This window comes from Lissotriton vulgaris, chromosome 1_1 (assembly GCF_964263255.1).
Source record: "Lissotriton vulgaris chromosome 1_1, aLisVul1.2, whole genome shotgun sequence".
NCBI lineage: Eukaryota > Metazoa > Chordata > Amphibia > Caudata > Salamandridae > Lissotriton > Lissotriton vulgaris.
In genome coordinates this window covers 83999678-84019030 of record NC_141685.1, presented here as the reverse complement: position 1 = coordinate 84019030, position 19353 = coordinate 83999678, and the positions used below count along the sequence as shown (strand labels likewise).

General features: G+C 47.8%; 1 protein-coding gene across 1 annotated transcript in view; it reads left to right on the top strand.

Annotated features, from left to right (window-relative positions):
- LOC147737454 (uncharacterized) overlaps positions 1–18382 on the top strand; it is a 54591-nt gene extending 36209 nt beyond the window's left edge. The window contains exon 2 of the mRNA XM_086930050.1: positions 14745–18382. Coding sequence (XP_086786176.1) covers positions 15645–16799 — 1155 coding nt within the window. The 5' untranslated portion in view covers positions 14745–15644 and the 3' untranslated portion in view covers positions 16800–18382. The remainder of the gene's footprint in view (positions 1–14744) is intronic.
- The last annotated feature ends 971 nt before the right edge of the window (positions 18383–19353 follow it).

Below are 19353 nucleotides of genomic sequence, written 5' to 3'. Positions count from 1 at the left end.
GTGCAGGGTCCACATCTTGAGGCAATGCATCGTCCATGTCCATAGGAGGGTCGAGGGGGAGGCCCCTATAGTCCGCCCACCGCTTCCATATCTTGAAATGCTTGCGGGGGCACCCCCGAGCCTCAAAAACAGGCTGCTCCAGTCCCATGAGGAAGTCCAGGCCTGCCTTCCATGCACTAAGAGGAGGAGCTCGTTTGCTCTTCCAGGCCTGCGCCAGGTCCCTCTTTGCCACCACCAGTCCCAACAGCAGTAGGTGGCGCTTGTAAACGTTGCCCCCAATGTTCTCCAACACATGCAAAAGGCCCAACCGGGGTGTACGGGGCAAATCCCATCCCAACACCTCAGACAGGCAACCCCAAACCCCAGCCCAAAACCGAGTCAACCGCTCACAAGACCATACAGTATAAAGGAGGGTGCCCCTCTCTGAACCACACCGCAGACACTCCGGGTTGGCAATCAGACCCGCCCGCCACAGTCTCACCCTCGTAAAATAAGCTCGGTGCAGATATTTAAATTGTATAAAGCGGAGGCGGACTGCAATGGCCGTCCCCCGGGGGGATTCCAGGGCTTCGCGCCAATCGTCTTCGTCCAAGGGGCCGACATCAGCTTCCCATAGGGCCTTCAGTGTCAGGAGCGAGGGGGAGCAGTGCGTGACCAGGGATCGGTAGATCTGGGAGACTTTTTTATCGCCCAAGTCACCCATAAACAGCTTTGCTTCTATGGGACTGAAGTCTGGGAGCTGTTCCAGCCCTACCAGGCTAGGAGTAAGGGCGTGACGGAATTGGAGGTAGCGAAAGAACTGGGACCTGGGCATGTCGAACTCAGTGCTGAGCTCCTGAAAGGATTTAAGAGTGGTGCCGGAGAGAACATGCCCCAGGGACGAAATTCCGATTGCGTCCCAGCCATCAAAGCCCTGCAGCGACGCCAGCGCCGGCAGCAGGCCGTTACGCCACAGCGGAGTCTCCGCCGTAAGTTTGCCCCACCACCCCATGCGGTGTAGAGCCTTCCGCCAAACGGCAAACACTAACTGGGTCACGCGGGGGAGCAGCCGTCTCCTCCTGGCCGAGTACAGCAGGGTGTGGAGAGAGGCGCCGTCCATCAGAATGTGCTCCAGGGCATAGGCCGGGTCACCACGGTCCCCATACCACCACTCATTGAGCACCAGGAGATGAGAGGCCTGATAGTAGGACAGCATATCTGCGGTAGCCAAGCCACCGCAGTAGGTAGAGAGGAAGCACGTGCGGAGCGCCACTCTAGAGGCACCACCAGCCCACAAGAACCTGCCTAACACTGAGTCAACACTGCGAAACCACTGCGGGTCAATCGGGTATGGATGGTTCTGCAGCTGGTAAAGAAGACGAGGCAAGGCCACCATTTTGAAAATGGCCGACCGGCCATATATGTTAAGGGGCATACGTGTCCACGTTTTGATGTCCAGCTGGACCCGGTCCCAGACCGGCTGAATGTTCCGGCCCCACGCCACCGTAGGCGAGGCAGAGAGAAAGACTCCCAGGTACTTCACTCCCTCCACTGCCATCCGAATGGAGGCCGCCCATGGAAGGTCCATCGCGCCATCACCCAACACCCAGAGAGTCGATTTGCGCGGGTTAAGATAGAGTCCCGACGCCTGGCCGAAGCCCTGCATCAACTCCAGAACCCAGGGGCCAGTAACTCGGAGGTCGGTCATAAAGAAGAGCACGTCGTCCGCATATAAGGCAACGCGGTCCGTGTGATCCGAGCCCCAGACGAAGCCCCGATACAGCGCGTCAGCGCGGACCCTAGCAGCCAGCGGCTCCATGGCCAGCGCAAATAGATAGGGAGAGAGTGGACACCCCTGACGTGTGCCTCGGGCAACCGGGAATCGTGCCGAGGCCGCCCCCGATATCCGCACCGAGGCAGTCACCTCCGTGTAGAGCAAGCGGACGTAGGAGATGAAAGTCGGGCCAAGGTTCAACAGCGGTAGAAGAGTGAATAGGAAGGTCCAACTGACCGAGTCAAAGGCGCTGTCTATGTCAGCCAGCAACAACGCCGCCTGGTCCTCTGAGGCACCGATAGCATCGATTGCCGCCTGCGCCCGCCGAATGTTGTGCCGCGTCGCCCGACGCGGCATAAAGCCAGCTTGATCAGGATGTACGAGGGCAGTGATGTGCGGAAGCAGGCGGTTCGCGAGTGCTTTGGCCAAGAGCTTGGCCTCAAAATTAATAAGGGAAATAGGTCGGTAGGAGTCGTGGCGGTCCGGGGGTCGCCCCGGCTTCTGGAACACAACGATCTCAGCATGCCGCCAGTCCGGCGGGAGGCGGCCCTGCCCACGCGCTGCCTCCAATGCACGGAGGTAGTGCGGCCCCAGCTGCAGATGGAATTTTCGATAGAACTCACTGGGGAAGCCGCTTGGTCCGGGCGCTTTGCCCACATTCAATTGACCTAGCGCGTCTCCAAGTTCCTCCGCCGTCAGGGGGAGGTCAAGAGCGTCCCGCACCTCATCTGACACCGCAGCCGGGGGGATCAAGGCAAGATAGTCGGCAATGGCGGCGGGAGCAAGAGCCTCCCGGGAGGCGTACTGACCCCTATAGTAATGCGCAAAGCTTGCGGCCAGAGTAGTCGGGTCTGTGATAGCCACACCCGCAGCGTCCACAAGGCCTGGGAGCGTAAGAGGCTACAGGGTTTGTTGACATAGTCGATGAAGCATCTTGCACGATTTGTCGCCCCACTGATACACCCGGCTACGGGTGGCCAGCCACGCTTGTCGAGCCTCATTCAATAAGATTGCAGAGTGCGTCCGCTGCGCCTGCAGGAGTTGTCGCAGGGAGATGTCATCCGCCGCAGTTCTGTGGCGCGCCTCTAGTTCCTCCACCCGTTCCGCCGCCACGGCTATGCCCTCTAACCGCGCCCGGCGAGCCGACGAGCACCATGCTAGATCGACACCCCGCAGCGTGGGTTTCATGGCTTCCCAAACTGTCACCGCGTCCACCCCCACGTCTAGATTATCCTGCCAGTACTGGGCAATAGCGCCACGGATATGCTGGGAGTAGTCGGGTCGCTGCAGATGCCACGTGGACATCCGCCATCGGAAGGGCTGGCGCGGTCTATGTAGGTCTATCTGGACCGCAACCGGGGAATGGTCGGAGAGCCCGCGAGGCCGAATCGCCGCCCCCTTCACTCTGGCAAGGTAGGCCCGTGGGACGAAGACATAGTCTAGGCGCGAAAGGGAGCCATGTACCGCCGAGACGTAAGTGTACTCGCGGCGCTCCGCGTGTAAATGCCGCCATACATCAGCCCAACCCAATACATCCAACATAGCGCCCAGCCGCGTAGGAGCGGTGACAGGCGCCACCCCAAGACTCCGCTGCCGGTCCACAGCCACATTCACCACATCATTCCAATCGCCGCCAATCACCGCCAAAGAATCAGGGAGTTCAGCCCATAGAGCGAATAACCGTTCAGCCAGAGCCCATTGCAGAGGGGGGGGAGCATACACACATCCAAACACCACTGGCTCCACACCAACTCTCCCTTGGATGAACACGAAGCGCCCCTGAGGGTCTAGCCACTGGCGCTCGTGTGTGTACGCCAGGCGCCTATGTACAAGAATAGCCACCCCCCTGGAGCCCCTGGCAAACCCGGCATGGAACACCTGGTGGAAACCAAAGCGCTGAAGACTTAGGGCCTTCGTACCAAGCATATGCGTTTCTTGGAGCATGAGCACGTCTGCAAGATCCCTTTTGGCCCAGCGTAGTACCGCCCCCCGTTTTATCTTATCCAGGAGACCCCGGACATTCCAGCTAAGAATGTGCATAGCGGCGCCAGAAGGCGCCAAGCAAGGGACATCAGCCATCATCTCGGTACAGCAAACCCCACACACCCCGGCCCCCGGCCCAGGCCCCAACCCCCACAGTAACATAGGTCAGAAAGATCACGTGCACCCCAACAAACAGTACCCCAGTTCCCATACCCCCCACACAGTCAACCCCCCCAACACACCACCAAAACAACCCCGACCCTCCACCCCCACCCCAATACCTCAAGAAACAATGAAGTACCTGTCGCGGCATAAGGTAGTTAAGGCACAAAACAGAGCACCAAAAGTTAGGCATACCAATGGATCCCAGTTACCCCTCAAGTACTAACCAAGCACACACCCCAAAACACGAACCTCCCCAACCCCAACAGCAGGAGGCAGCCCACCAAACATGCCGACCCCCCCCCACCTCATCAATAATCATCAGCAATAACATCGCATATTCAGTGCATTGGTCCACATGAGTCCAGCTGAGGCCCGTAAAGGCCAAGTAATACTGCACCAGATCCGGCCTGGATCGTTGAACAGCGCTCCACCGTGTCAGCAGGTGACCCCAAGCGAGAAGTAGATATCAGTAGAAGGGTCAGCCGTTGGAATTCACGACCCCCCGCCAGAGTGATCTGTCTCCGGCTGCGTGTCGCCCAAGAGAGGGTCCCGAGACAGGGATCTCCGCCTTGACCGGGACTTGCGGTGCCGCTTCCCTTTGGCCGGCTGTTCGCCGCGCTCCTGAGAAGAACTGCGGGAAGAGCCGGCGTGGAGCCCCGGCTGAACATGCGGGCGAAGCCGGACCGCCTCGTCGGTCCAAGCAAAGACGGCCTCCGGGGTATCAAAGAAGTGAGTCCTCGAGTTGAAAATGACCCGGAGGCGGGCCGGGTATAGCAGGGAGTACTGGAGTTTCAGGCCCCGGAGTCTGGCCTTGGCCGCCAGAAAGGAGTGTCGCTGCTGTTGAACCAACTTTGTATAATCAGGGAAAATCATGATTTTGCAATTATCGAACTGCAGGGTGTCCTTGAGCCTCGCCTCCCGGAGGATGACATCTCTGTCGTGGTAGTTCAGGATCCGGGCTATGATCGGGCGAGGCCGCACTCCAGCCGGAGGCTTCTGTGTCAGGGCCCGATGGGCTCGTTCCACCACAAAACAGTTCGATAGGACGTCCGGGGGCAACCAGCTCTCCAGCCACCGGGAAAGGAAGACGTCCATAGGCCCCTTCTCGCACCCCTCCGGAAAGCCCACAAAGCGGAGGTTGTTTCGCCGTGCCCGCCCTTCGGCGTCCTCCACTCGGAGCGCCAGGCCCCGCTGCGTCTGTTCCAGGTCGGCGACCCTCTTCTTCAGGGCACCCACATCACCTTCCACCGTCGTGACCCGGGTTTCTGTCTCTGTGATGCGGGCCACCGCATTGCGAAGGTCTTGGCGCAGCAACATCACGTCGGCGCCCACCGCGCCGATCTTTGCGTCCAGCATGTCCCGGGATTGCGTGATGGCCGTGAGCAACGCTGCATTGTCCGGGCCGGCCGTCTGACTCCCTCCGGCCGCTCCAGCACCATTCCCCGGGCCAGCAAATCTGTCCATGGGCCCCGTCGTGGCCGCGGTGTGGCCGCCTCTGCCCCTCGTCATGGCCGCCGACGGGGCGGACCGATGGAAGAATCCGCTACGGGTCACTGAAGGGACGGGTACAGGTGCAGGCCGTCCCACGTCGTCGGGAGAGAAAGCAGACCCTGGAGCGAGGGGGGGGACTCCTCCTTCCCCCGAGGCGCCGGGGCCACCAGGCCAGGGCCCACCGCCGGATCCTCCGTCCCCGGGCCCGCCGCAGCCCCGCTAGAGACAAGACGGGGCAATCAGGATAAGCCGTAGATCCCTTCCATCGACGAGCCGGGACCACTCTCTATCGGGCACGGTCACGAGCCTCTGACTCGGGCTCCAGCGACTCCGCCCCGATAGCGCGGGCCAAGTTGACTGAGATCCCGCCGGTCCCGCGGCACCACCAGCGGAGGGATGGAAAATCGAGGCCCCGGTTCGCCACGCGGCAAGTAGGCCCAGAGTGGACGGCCCTCGATGGTCGCGCCAGCGGGCGCCCGGAGCTCGATGAAGCACACCACCGGGATCCTCCGGACTCCAGGAAACTCCTGCACTAGCTGAGATGGGGGAAGAAGAGGTAGGGCCAGGATAAGTTAGCGGATAAAGAACGGGCTGGCAGGAGCTCTACAGAGCCGCGTCCGCCATCTTCGCCCTCGAAGCCACTCCCCCCTCTGGTGCAATATTTTGACAAAAGAAACCATTAGATATGTCTAATGTCGTTTTATATTTTTTGCGAACTATGTTATTCATTAGTGCAGCACTATGCGAATTTTGTACTGCAAATGTTTTGCAACATGAGTTAAGGTGTCTGTAGTCCAAGACTAGACGATATGAATCGTCCGGTTTGGAGACAGGAAAAAAAGGATTGTTCATTTGAGAGGTGCATGTTTCAATCACCCCCTGGTATTCAAGTTGATCTAAAATCTCCCTGACCTGTTTTTTAGCTTCTTGCTTAATTGGATACTGCCTTTGTGCAGTCGGTTGACTTTTTAACTGGATTTTGTGAGGAGGAGAGTCCTCATCCCATCCTACATGGTTTTTATATAATGCTGGTGCCTGGGCCACTGCCCATTTCCTTGCATATATATATTTAGTGTGAATCGGAATGTGATTCGAGAAGGCAGGCATAATCATTTCTTCGCCACGAGGGCACTCCCTGACAAACTCCGGGGGCCAATTTTTTTCAGCTAACAGGATGTCATAGCCTTTTGAGAGTTTATCCCAGAATAGACCCCTTATTTTCCTAGTCTTATTTCCCTCTATACGCAGTGTTATTTCGTATATCTTATGAGGTTCGCTAACTCTGGTGTCGGCAGTTTCTACTTGAATGTATTCATTCGTGTCCACTGTCTCCAGATGACTCATCAGGATCTTGCGAGCTATGGTGATTTCTGCTGCACTGTCTAGCATTGTCTGTGCCCACTCCCCGTTTTTCAGCTGTGTCCTCAGTATTCTCGGCATGTTCGATTACTCTAATACTGGCTACCTTCTTCCTTGGAAATTGTGATTTTTTACTTTGAGCAAGTTCCTTGTCTTTGGACTTGGTGTGCTCTCCTGGGTCTGACCGTCCTCTTCTTTCCGATTTCTGCGAAAAATTTCGAGAGGGACGTGTATCAATACTTTGATATCTATCAGGCTTCTTCAAGTTATCCCTATTTCTAAGGTTATATCTTTTCTCAGAGGGCTCCCTCTAGGGAGATTGGTGTTCTCGAGTCGGAGTTCTTTCCCTCCGTCGAGGAGACCTTCCTCTAGACTGGAAAACTTTTTCCTTGGGAGTGGATTGTTTATTTCCATCCCAGTTCTTTTTAGGAGTGTTTGAATTATTTTTAATAAATAATTTTTCAGGATTTTCGAGTAGCTGGGGTTTTACTAGTTTCCCACCCAATCTGTCTCTACCTAATTCTTCATAATATTTTTCTATAATTATGGCAAGCTCAATTGGTTGATCTGTTATATTTGTTTCCTTCAATTTCTGGCGGATCGCCACAGATGCTGCTTCTCCTTTTATATTGGCTAGTAATATAGCCGAGACCTGCTTGAAGTTTTTCATACCAAGAGTTAAAGCAGGTTCTGGACCGTATTCATTCTGAATCTGTTTTAGCACATCTGGTATTACCGCCATTGACGGAACACCATGTGTTTTTGTGTAAATGGAAGCAAAAACTGTACCCCAAGTGTCACAGTCCTCCACATGTGGTGCGACCCCCATTGGAAGGCAGATGGTCAGAATCCTGTGTTTCTCAACAGGGGTAGTATTCGGAAATACTGCCTCTATTTGAGTAATTTTCTGCGCTAACCAGAAAGGAATTTGTTCCCGTTTTATGGGTTTACCAAGACATGATTGTATGTTCTGTGGTGTAATTTTATTTGTGTTCCCCTGATGAGGGGTCAGCTGTGGGACATTAACAGCTGTTTGGACTGTTGCAGTCCGCATTACATATTGGACTAATTGTCTATGTATTTTAATTAATGTTTTTAGCTGTGCTAAAAGTTCTTCTTTAGACATTTTATCAATGTCCGGATGTGGTGTGTAGCTGGCTAGAACCGGTCACGTTGCTCCTGCTCTACCTAGTGGACCGAGCCTGGTAATATGATCATTGTGTTTTAGGGCACCTTTAAACCAGAGCAGGTGCTCTTGGTATTTTAATGGGATTTCAATCTCCTCGAAAGGAGCGTACTCTTCCGGTGGATCCTCTATTTTGTAATAGTGGAACTCGTGTGTTGCAGCGTTTGCCGCTGGAAATTTTATCCAAGAATAGAATACCTCTGTCTGCCGATATTCGTGTGCCTCTATCACGAAGACGACTGTGCCACCTTGTGTGGTCAGTCCATTTTCTATAAGTTTTAACGTTATAGTTTTTCTTATGTTGACCTGGATGATAATCGCACCCGGTTCATTAACACCGGCGTCCCGTTGATTCGCATCTACTGCGGCTTCAGCGGTCCCGTTGTCTAGTACTGGCATTGTATAAATGAAAGTTTTTCAGAGCAGGTCTCCAAGGAGACAAAGATTAGGTGCACAATATTTTGGAACACTGTATCCTTCAACATTGAATAAACCAGAAGATTTACATAGGAATCTCTTCCTACTAAGTTCGGGCGGATTTTAACCTTTCAGCCACTCCAGACGTCTATTGGAGTATTACGGGAGAAAGGGTCTGTGTGAAAAAGCACGACTGAGTTACTCTAACGTCTTGCGTTAGTTTTATTGCCTTACCAAACGTTGGGCGCCATGTAGTGTAGTTCCTATTTTCCCTATAGGCCCTGCGCATTGGAATAACATAAACAGCAGTGTAGACGTACAAGTGCGGTCTTCCAGGTCTCTACTGACTATGTTAGACTTAATTGGGTTTGTACCAATTAGCTCAGAGGTCACTGGAAACTTTCTTGACTGAATAGGAAGTGATCAGCTTCCCTGGCTCAGACAAGAAGGGATTCAGTTTTCCAACAGCCGCATAAACATGACAACTTTGCTCCTTAGAATAAGAGTCAATCTCTAGAGTCGTGTGAAACAATAGACAGCTATTTCACTCAGTCAGTTGTGCAAGAATTACTTTCACCAGGATGCAGAGAATAGAGAGACGGGCGTTTTCAATAAAAGGTATTATTTATTGAACAGTCTTTCTACTCATGCAAGAGAAATGAATTGCCACAATTGCAAGACTTGTTATTATAAAAAGTGCGTACAGTAAAAGGAGGATTGCGAAATAATACTGTAAAAGCATTGATATCGTTTCTTAGCCATACAATGGTTAAAATGAATAAAATATATACATTCATATATACATTTAGCTAACGTCCTCAACTGGTGCTTCTAACTACGCCTACCCCAGTGTACCTGACCTAAGCCTAATACTTGGGAGGGAGTAAGTAAGTAGCAGTTTAAGTTAAGTTGGTTTGCCAAGGGTTTGCTTCAAGAATTCTCTCTAAGGGTTTAGTCAACACTGTACCTCTGGAATAGAATGTTGGAGGTCTTGTATCTCCTCTCAGGACTCGATATCCCAGTTACCCGCAAGGGTAGGCTGGAAACGCCGGAGCTGGATTTTCTCGGCAGGAGAAAAGACAGCGTCTTTCTCAGCGCGTCAAGGAGGAGGAGGGGCAGCATCTGTGGGCTTCTCGCATCTGCTGGGCTCTGCAAGGGACAGCTGTTCTGCTCCTATATTCACCACCACCGCTGTGTTTGCTTAAGGCAACGTTGGTATTATTTATACCTGGAAGGTGCCTTGTTTGACGTACGTTTTTGGACATAAGACGTCAATAAAGATGTCACTAAGAACTGGTCGTTCTTACAGTGCTCATTAGAGTTCTATTACTAATCAAAACATAGCAAGCGGGGCTTTCCCAGGTTGCTGGGGGTTTTATCTGTTGAAAGAACTCGGTGTGTAATCTAGGAATCTAAGATAGTGGCTTCTGCTGTGTCATATACTGTAATGAGCTGCAGAGGCGAGTTTCTGAAATATGGCTCTGATCGTTTATGCCATTATAGGGGTATGGATTGATTATAGCCGTATAGGGTCATAAGATCACAATATTGATCGGGGTCCTAGATAGAACACAACAAAATCATCACTTCTCTCACTGCTTGCTGTATTTTCATTTTCACTCTTGTGAGATGATTATATACATTTTAGCATGTAATAATGTTACTTGTTGTTTTCCCAAGGGTATGTGAGGATTCTGTTTTCTTAATTGTGGTGAGACGGATGGAGTTGCGGAGCAGAATTCACTGAGTTTTTGATCAATTCCACAGAATTCGGTGTAGTGGTACTCCGCCAACTACGCCCACTCTTATCTGTGTGTTCATATTTTGTGTGTGTGTGTTTGTGGACCTGTGAAAACCTTTGTATGTGTATTTCTTTGTAGGTACACCCTTTTCTGCCATAGAAGATAGACAGCCTCTTTTAATTAGGTATTCCTCAAGCCTGCCTTACAAATTAAAAAACATATTAAATGACATTAGCACACCCGCAATTTTCTATGTATTCACAATCACATATATCCCAAACACAGATTGTTTTTCCTCCATTCCTACTTTCAAACTAGAGGCGTAGCTTCCATTTGCGCAGCAGGTGCAGTGGCACCAGGGCCCACTGAACTCCTAAATATTGCTGTATTTCACAGTTTAACATGGGTCAAAGAGGCAATTTCTTTCTTGGACTAGAGCCCCTGACACACTGGCTACTGCTGTCACCTAGCCTTGCTGGAGAACAAATGTTATTTGCGAGAGAGATGCTGTATGAAAGAGTAAAGACTTGTTGGATATTGTTCTATTCGTGAAATACATCTGCTTTCGAGTTGGAAATGATTATCAGCCCGTCAGTGGCAGGAAGTTCCATCGGGGAGCATGGCAGTGCCTAACAGGACTGAATGTGAACACAGCTAAGTAGGGGAAGCTGCCCAGCCCATTACCTTTGTTTGTGTTCTAGGCCTTGTCATAAAGTTTGGCCAACTTAATTAGATATGGTGATCTCCTGTATGTCCTGCAAGCAAGTACACCATCCCGCCGAGATATTAAGGCGTTAAGAGCCCTGTCCGTTGGGGAAGGCTACTTGCGAACCACAGAGACTTGAAGGTGGAGCAGCCATAAAGTCAAGCCCAAGGGCAGTCTGGAGGTCAGCCAGCGTGTAACCCTTATTACGTATAATCTCTTTAGTTCGGATGGAGCTGGTAAAAGCAGTTATCTTCCCCACGTAAATATGAAATCTGGAAATACAGAGCATCTATATACTTTAACACTGAAAACTGCCAACATTTCTGTGTGAAAATGTGGACGAAATGAGGAATTACAAGGGGAATTTGAGAAGTATATCACAAAACGTGTAATAGAGGATTAGAGGACAGCCGCGTTGGAGACCTTAAATGTGTAGTGATGTTTGTTTTAAAAACACTGTGGTTGTCGTACACTGGGTTGCTCGGTTGAAGGCGTGAGTCGAAACGCGTAGGCATTGTGTGTTGAGTGTTGCTGCTTTATAGAATTAATAAAACAGTAGTGAGCGCTTGGACAATGGGGTGTCGTCTTCGTGGGACACAGAGTGAGAGTGCGGCTAATCGTCCTTTGAATGAAGTCGTTTTGAGGTGGTTTATCGCAGGGCCATTGTTGTAAATCATCATGCGTGGTTAAGGTATATGCATGGTAAAGACTTGCATGGTAAAGGTGTTACGTGGTAAAGGCATATGCATGGTCAAGACTTGCGTGGTAAAGGTGTTACGTGGTAAAGGCATACGTGGTAAAGGCATTTGTTGGAATGTATGACATTACAATTATTCTAATCCTGAACTATCTCATGACTTGAAACTAAACCCTGAGTCTTGATAAACTGGACAGACAGCCCAAAAAAGTGTAAAAACATGTCCAGGAATGTCATGTCACATTGTCATCACATGCCATTTTCCCAGTGCATTGTACCATTTCCCCAGTTGTGCCCGGATAAATGGTGCTATGTACCATATAGCACTACTCGCCACCATGTTTAGAGGGTGATCCATTTCTCTTCCTACCCTGGAAGGAGAGTTACTCCCGCATTTTGTTGAAGTGAAACTCTAATTGTTTCCAGTGTCAGAAAGAGTCAGATTGGCGTCTGTGAATGCTCACTTGCTCACAAGTTAGCGGTCATTCGGAAATCTGGCAAGGTGAAGCATGCGTACGCTGCATTTACTAGTGTGTGATTCTACACATGCAAAACATGTACACCTGGCAGCTATCATCTGACTAGTTTTGTTTTCAAACATTGTAAAATGAGTTGCTTAGCCCTAAAAACTAGAACTATTTGTGCATAAATAAGATAAGCTGTAAATAACTCATCTGGGGGCACAGACAAACCCACTGACACCAAGAGAGAAACAGTAATAACGCTTATTCACAGGCCCTGGGAAACCCCCTAGTCCTGCTCATCATACAGACCCATCTCCCTCCTAAACATTCTTGCTAAACTATTCACAGGCATTCTGGCACACATCTTAGACCATTCATAATGGCCTTAAGACTGCAAGCCACAGCAGTGGTGAGATAATACTGTGCCATTAATAAAATGGTGTTTTTCCAACACTGAGAAGACACTGGACACAATGTCCGCCAAGGTCCCGATTTATATTTAGGCGGATGGTTTATTCCGTCATAAATGTGGCAGGTGGCCCGTCCACCCTATTAAAAGTGCATTATATCCTCTGGCATTTGTAATAAAACAGACGGGATCTGTTGCTATGTTTGACAAAATACCTGTCCGATAAACTCTAAATCAGGCCCCTTGTCTGCAGCAAGTGTTGTAGAAGGAGCAAGAGCCAGCATTATAGGAAGAGGGCCTAGAGGCAGATATAGTCCCAGAGGCACTAAAGCACCTACCTCTTCACTTCCTCTGTTTATACCTCATCAGCACCTACCTGTGCACCTGCTCTGTTTATACCTCATAAGCACCTACCTGTGCGCCTGCTCTGTTTGCACCTCATAGGTACCTATATGTGCACCTCATCTGTTTATACCTCACAAGCACCCACCTGTGCACTCTCTCTGTTTACAGCTAATAGGCCCCTTCCTGTGCACCTCCTCAGTTAGTACCTCCCAGGTGAGCTTCTGAAATGAAGCTTGTGAGCTCTGTACTGCCAACCATGGCCTCTTGACTGTCAGGCCATTATCTGCATCTGCTGTGTGCATGCTTCAAGTGTGTCTCCCTGCCACAGCTAACAATGAACCCTGTAGAGTGAGTACACAGACCGAGGGGAGTAGGGGAGCTGAAGGACACGGAATGAGGTAAACCTGGATAAAAGAAAGATGGGAATGGAGACATGAGACTTCCCCTGTGGACATCAGTCACCTCCTCCCGCTCTACCAAAGCCCTGATGAGTCACAAAGTAGCATCCTGGCCTTCAGACAGACCACAATAAGCCAACTATCTTGTAAATGTTGAAAAACAAAAACAATTATTAATATGCACACATCTGTTGGATGCTTGATATTTCAGTTAAATAATTGGTTGTGATGGATCCTCTATAAGGAATAAATGAATGATATTGTTGAATAATAAATGTCATGATTTAATGTTTGTTTGCCATATCTGTGAGCGCAATATAAAGACAGGCCTTTGCAATCAGCCCCTCATTCTGTTTTACAGAAAACCCTGGAAGGAGCTGCTGATTGAAATACAACAGGATCATAACTTTACCTACTTTAGGAAAAACCAAAGACTCACTTTTTAAGTTGTCATTCAGTTCAGAATCAGTCAATAGTTCAAGGGAGATGGATATTTATTCCGCTGATAGAAAATCCACCTCAACTTAGGATAATGCTCCAGTCTTCTAGGTTACTAGGATCCAGAAATGCTTGAGCCAGGAGGGCTGTAAAATGTGTTGAAGGTGACTTAGGGCCTTATTACGAGTGTGGTGGTCTTCCAATGGGACTACCACAGCGGAGGTACCAGGCAGACTGCCAAGCCCATTGAGAGCCCGCCGCCGGATTATGGCCTAAATCCAGGGTGGGTGGGCGGTGCAGCAGCGGTCTCGCGGCGGCTGTATTAGGCTCATTGGAGAACCTAAGCAGCATACCACCACCTTAAGAGTGCCTGCAGCACGTTCCTGCACCATGTCATGCATGCCACACTGTGCAGGAACAAGGGCGCAATTCCATGGGGTGGCACAACATGTGCCCCCCGCATGCAACCCCAGGAGCAGAATCGGCCGGGGCCCTGTGAGGGCCCCCTTACCTGCATGTCCTTTATCCTTTTCAAGGCAGGGTCCCCGCCAGGGAAAAGGACGGTGGATATGCAGACTGTAATATGCTCGGCGATGTCGGAATAGTTGACATTTGAGCTGATCCAGTGTGAACAGGAAAGCATTGTGGAAAAAGGTGTCTGGAGTTACCTTTGTCATATATACTTCCTAAAGAGCTACCTTTGTCATGTATACTTCCTGAAGAGTTACCTTTGTTATACACTTCCTGAAGAGTTACCTTGGTTAAATACTATCTGAAGAGTTACCTTTGTTATACACTTACTGAAGAGCTACCTTTGGTAGCTTCTTTCTGAAACTGAATTACCGGCAGCGCTTCCTGATTCCTCTCTTTTTCCACAATCTGTTCTGTTTAATGAAATCTTGTCCATGTATATCTACCTAAAACTCTACCTGTAGCACATGAGTGCTCTGTAGCTGCCCTTTCTTTAGTAAGTTACTCTGTGAATAATGGTAAATCACTGCCTTCTCAGAAGTAAATAAGATGTGACATGTTCAACCACAGTTTTAATGAAATATCCATGTATGGTAAAATGTTCCTTACTAAATTTCAAATATGTAGAGAAGAGATGTCTTCTACAGCTGGTTAAATATTGTGTATTCACATTCTATTACATTTGCATTTAGTAATATTGCATTTCTTTACATCCAACAGAAAATAAGTCTTAAATGCATGGATTGATTATGAATAATGAAGATAACACATCAAACCAGCACAAATTGTCAAAAATAAGGAGCTCCAAAAACATCAGTGCAATCAGAGGCAGAGGACAGATCCAGGAAGAAGCAGTCAAAGGCAATTCAGTGAGTGTACGAGTCTGAGCTCTGCACCTCGACACCCCAAGATGAAGAAATGACCTCAACAAAACTAAGACAACAAAACTGACAAACCACCTGCTGACCAGCTTTGATCATGAGGCCGGTATGAGAGTTGGAGGAAGGTCTCGTGTCTATTTGGGATCCATAGCTTGGAACAAACTCCCTCTTCAGCTTTGAGCTGTTAGCAACATGATAATGTTTAAAAAAAGGTTGAAAACTTGGTTTTTTGTCCATGTTTGAAACAAACTGATTTACTTTCTTTTCTGACCTGTGCTTTGCCCGGGACACTCTTTGGAGTAGCTGTACACATTATGAGTCGCTTCACCATCATGATGTGGCTAGAGTAGTGCTTCGCTATCGAAACTGGCAACAGACCAGCATTCAGTGCTCTAGGTGTATTGCAAACTCTTTCTAGCCAAACCACAGGCACCAGGGAAAAGAACAACAAAGTGGAGCAGAACAACTGAAGGCTAAAGGAAAGCGGAGATCTGCTCTCTGAAGTACAGAGTATTGTCCCAATTTGCACCTACCAGAACGAAGATTAAGCTTTACCCGCAAGCATGCGAAGCCATTATCCATTCTAAAGATGCAATCACCCACAAGGAAGCCTTACTGATATTATGAATGTGGCAGGTATTTAGTGAGTCTTGTATTGTATTGTTAAATCGGAAATCAAGCGTCCACAATATCACACACATACAGGGAATGTGAAAATAACGCAAGTGTTTTATTAACTATGCTGACCCTTCAGGAAACACGGTCAGGAGAAAAATCGTGCAATTCCACTGAATATGTCAAGAACTTTAGCCAATTAGAAACCATAAAAGAGCATCAGCGAATACAAACAGGGGAAAAACCATACCATTGCAATGAATGTATAAAGAGCTTCAGTCAGTTAACAGACCTCCAAACACATCAGCGAATACACACAGGGGAAAAACCATACCATTGCAATGAATGTGTAAAGAACTTCAGTCAAATTTCAAACCTCCACACACATCAGAGAATACACACAGGGGAAAAACCATACCATTGCAACAAATGTAAAAAGAGCTTCAGTCAAATTTCAAACCTCTACACACATCAGAAAATACACACAGGGGAAAAACCGTACCATTGCAGTGAATGTGTAAAGAGCTTCTGTCGGTTACAAGAACTCCAAAAACATCAGCGAACCCACACAGGGGAAAAAACATACCATTGCAAGGAATGTGTAAAGAGCTTCAATCAATTATCAAACCTCCATAGACATCAGAGAATGCACACAGGGGAAAAACCATACCAGTGCAGTGAATGTGTAAAGAACTTCAGTCAGTTAACAGGCCTCCAGAGACATCAGCGAATACACACTGGGGAAAAACCATACAATTGCAGTGAATGTGGAAGTAGTTTTAGGGTACAATCAAACCTCCACACACATCAGAAAACACACACAGGGGAAAAACCATACCAGTGCAGTGAATGTATAAAGAGCTTCAGTCAGTTAACAAACCTCCAGAGACATCAGCGAATACACACTGGGGAAAAACCATACAATTGCAGTGAATGTGGAAGTAGTTTTAGGGTACAATCAAACCTCCACACACATCAGAAAACACACACAGGGGAAAAACTGTACCAGTGCAGTGAATGTGTAAAGAGCTTCAGTCAGTTAACAAACCTCCAGAGACATCAGCGAATACACACTGGGGAAAAACCATACAATTGCAGCGAATGTGGAAGTAGTTTTAGGTTACAATCAAACCTCCACACACATCAGAAAACACACACAGGGGAAAAAACATACCAGTGCAGTGAATGTGGCAGTAGTTTTACTTACTCTTCAGCATTAAGAAATCATCAGCGAGCTCACAAAGGGGAAACAAATCTTTTAAATGCCATGAATGCTTGAAAAGCTGTAGTCCGTAATCACTCCTAAACAGGCATCAGCGAACACACGCAGAAGAAAAGCCTTCAAGTGCAATGAATGTGTGAAGAAATGTAGTAAATTATCAAGCCTATATAGACATCAGCTTACACACACTCTGTAAATACCGTACGACTGTAGTGAGTCTAGAAGTATCTTTAGGAAATCTTTCGCATTAAGGATTCATCCGTTAATGCACACAGAGAAAAATCCTTTCAGGTGCAGTGAATGTGTGAATATCTTCTGTAAGTTATTAAACCTACGGATACATCAACTAACACACACAGAGTAAAAATGAGCATTGCAACGAATGTCAGAAGTGATTTTGTCAATTGCGAACACACCTGGGGTAAACCTTACAATTGCACTAAAAGTGTGACGAGCTTTTGTCAATTTCTGATCCTACATAGCCTCAGCAAACACATACCTTCATTTAACTCACTTAAAAATAATCCTAGTGATGCAGTGAATTCAAAAAGAACTTAAGAACAATAACAATAATATTGACTCATCTGAGGACATAGACAGGAGCAGAACAGTGCAGTTATTGTGAGATGAATGAATTACAGGAACAAGTATATAATTATGTGGGTTATTCAAATACCAGATGAATAAAGACTCAACTAGAAGAAATGAAGAAAACCAAAGATTTGTAGAATATTGAAAGTGTCTGTTCCCAGTGATTGTTCACTTCTGTACATATAGAAAAAACAACAAGATATAACAGGAAATCCACTGGGAGACTAGCTCAATGTGGAATAAAAGAAAAGAAACACTGATGGTTTTTATTTGGCGATGAAGAGGTACAAAGACAAACATCCAAGTGTTCTTGTTCATGCTACCTGTAAACGTGTAGGGATGAATATGATTCTGCCTGCACACATTGCTATATTAGCATAAGTGAGTTATTTGTGAAAATGCCATTTTGCTGTTTTTGCACATGACACTACATCTCTGTTTTTATAAAGACAAACTGCTTGCTTTTCCTTCACATGAGAACGGTCTGTTTTTCACATCTCTAGACTCACACTGTGGCCTCAAGTCTGCACAAAGTGTTCAAGGCTAAAATAACAATGTATGCTGTTGATGCAGGTTGATCGTCCCACGCTCTAGACACAACACAAACACAGCTGCTCAATTCTGAAACTCAGGTGCTTTTAATATTGCACTGCAGGCATGAGACTAGCACTTGGAAAAAACCTTTAAATCGACAAAGAGCTGTGCTGATCTGGGATGTGATTCACTTCACCTGACTTTGGAGGTATGGGGTTCCCGGTTTTAACCTAGAGATCTTCTATTATTATAATACCTAGCTCCTAGCAAGGGGAGGGTGGTACACAAGGCACTATAGATCTGGTTCCACTATCATTATAATATGATTTCTCCCTTTGTATTTTATGGAATTGTAACAATGTTGATTGTATTGATTTTATGCATCTTTTTACTTATGTTAGCAAAGATACTGCATCTTAGAGCACGTAGTTGAAATAAACATTTTAAACTATACAGTGACTCTGATTACGCACATTGTAGACATTTATGAGAATAAAAACAAAAGAGTGTTCTTGATTCCCACTATTCCTGAGAGGTCCCAAAGTCGCTTGTTCATTGGTAGCTTCGCTGTAGTACGGAGAATGAATCAGACACTGTTGCTAGTCGGATAGGGGTTCTGGGCACTGAGGTGGATTTTTGGTACACCACAATACACTGAGGTCCTGGTTACCTGCGCATAGTTCTGTGCATGAGCAGAATTCCCATAACATGGCGCCCAAAGTCTTGATTAGTGCTCGTATCTGTCCACAATACCGTCAACACCTTTTCCGGTTAACAGGCGTGACGGATAAACCTACCTATAGGAATGTTTTATATGTTAATTCAAGCATGAGATTTATAAAAAGGTTCACATTTTGAATTACTACCCTTTGTTGTACTGCAATTTATACAAATTGTTTTTCTTCTCTATGTCCTCATGGGTGATATTGACATAGCTCAGCATAGTTGGACAGCGCTCCGGCGTCATCTGACGCAGTTTGGAGTACCAGACGATGGTATGTCTGTTATCTTTGTGGTGAGTGCTGATTCGGCATTCCCCTTTGAGCTTTTGTACTCTTGGGTCACGTTTCCTGCAATAAATGCGGATGTGGATAAGTTTCATACATACACTCACACTGCGATTCCTGAGAACTATACTCCATAGAGGACACAAGAGATTCCAATTTCAGAATGGCAGCATCGTGTTTGGTTTAATGGCTCCCTCCCCCACACCGTAACTCCAGTTCGGTTAGGTCCCTTTTCAATTCCTGGGGCCACTTGGCCAGTCTTAGCCGGGTTCACACCATATCCACATTATCTAAATGCCCCGATTGACGACTTTTGTCAACTTTATACCTCTTTTGTTGGGGTACATAGGGCTTTAGTTCAATATGTTTTTCGCAGCGGAACAAGTTGGACCGGCCGGGATGTAGATTAGTCCAGTCATGGTTAATTCGGTTAATTCGGTACTGGGCAAGCACCCTCAAACTAAGTACGATATGCCTTA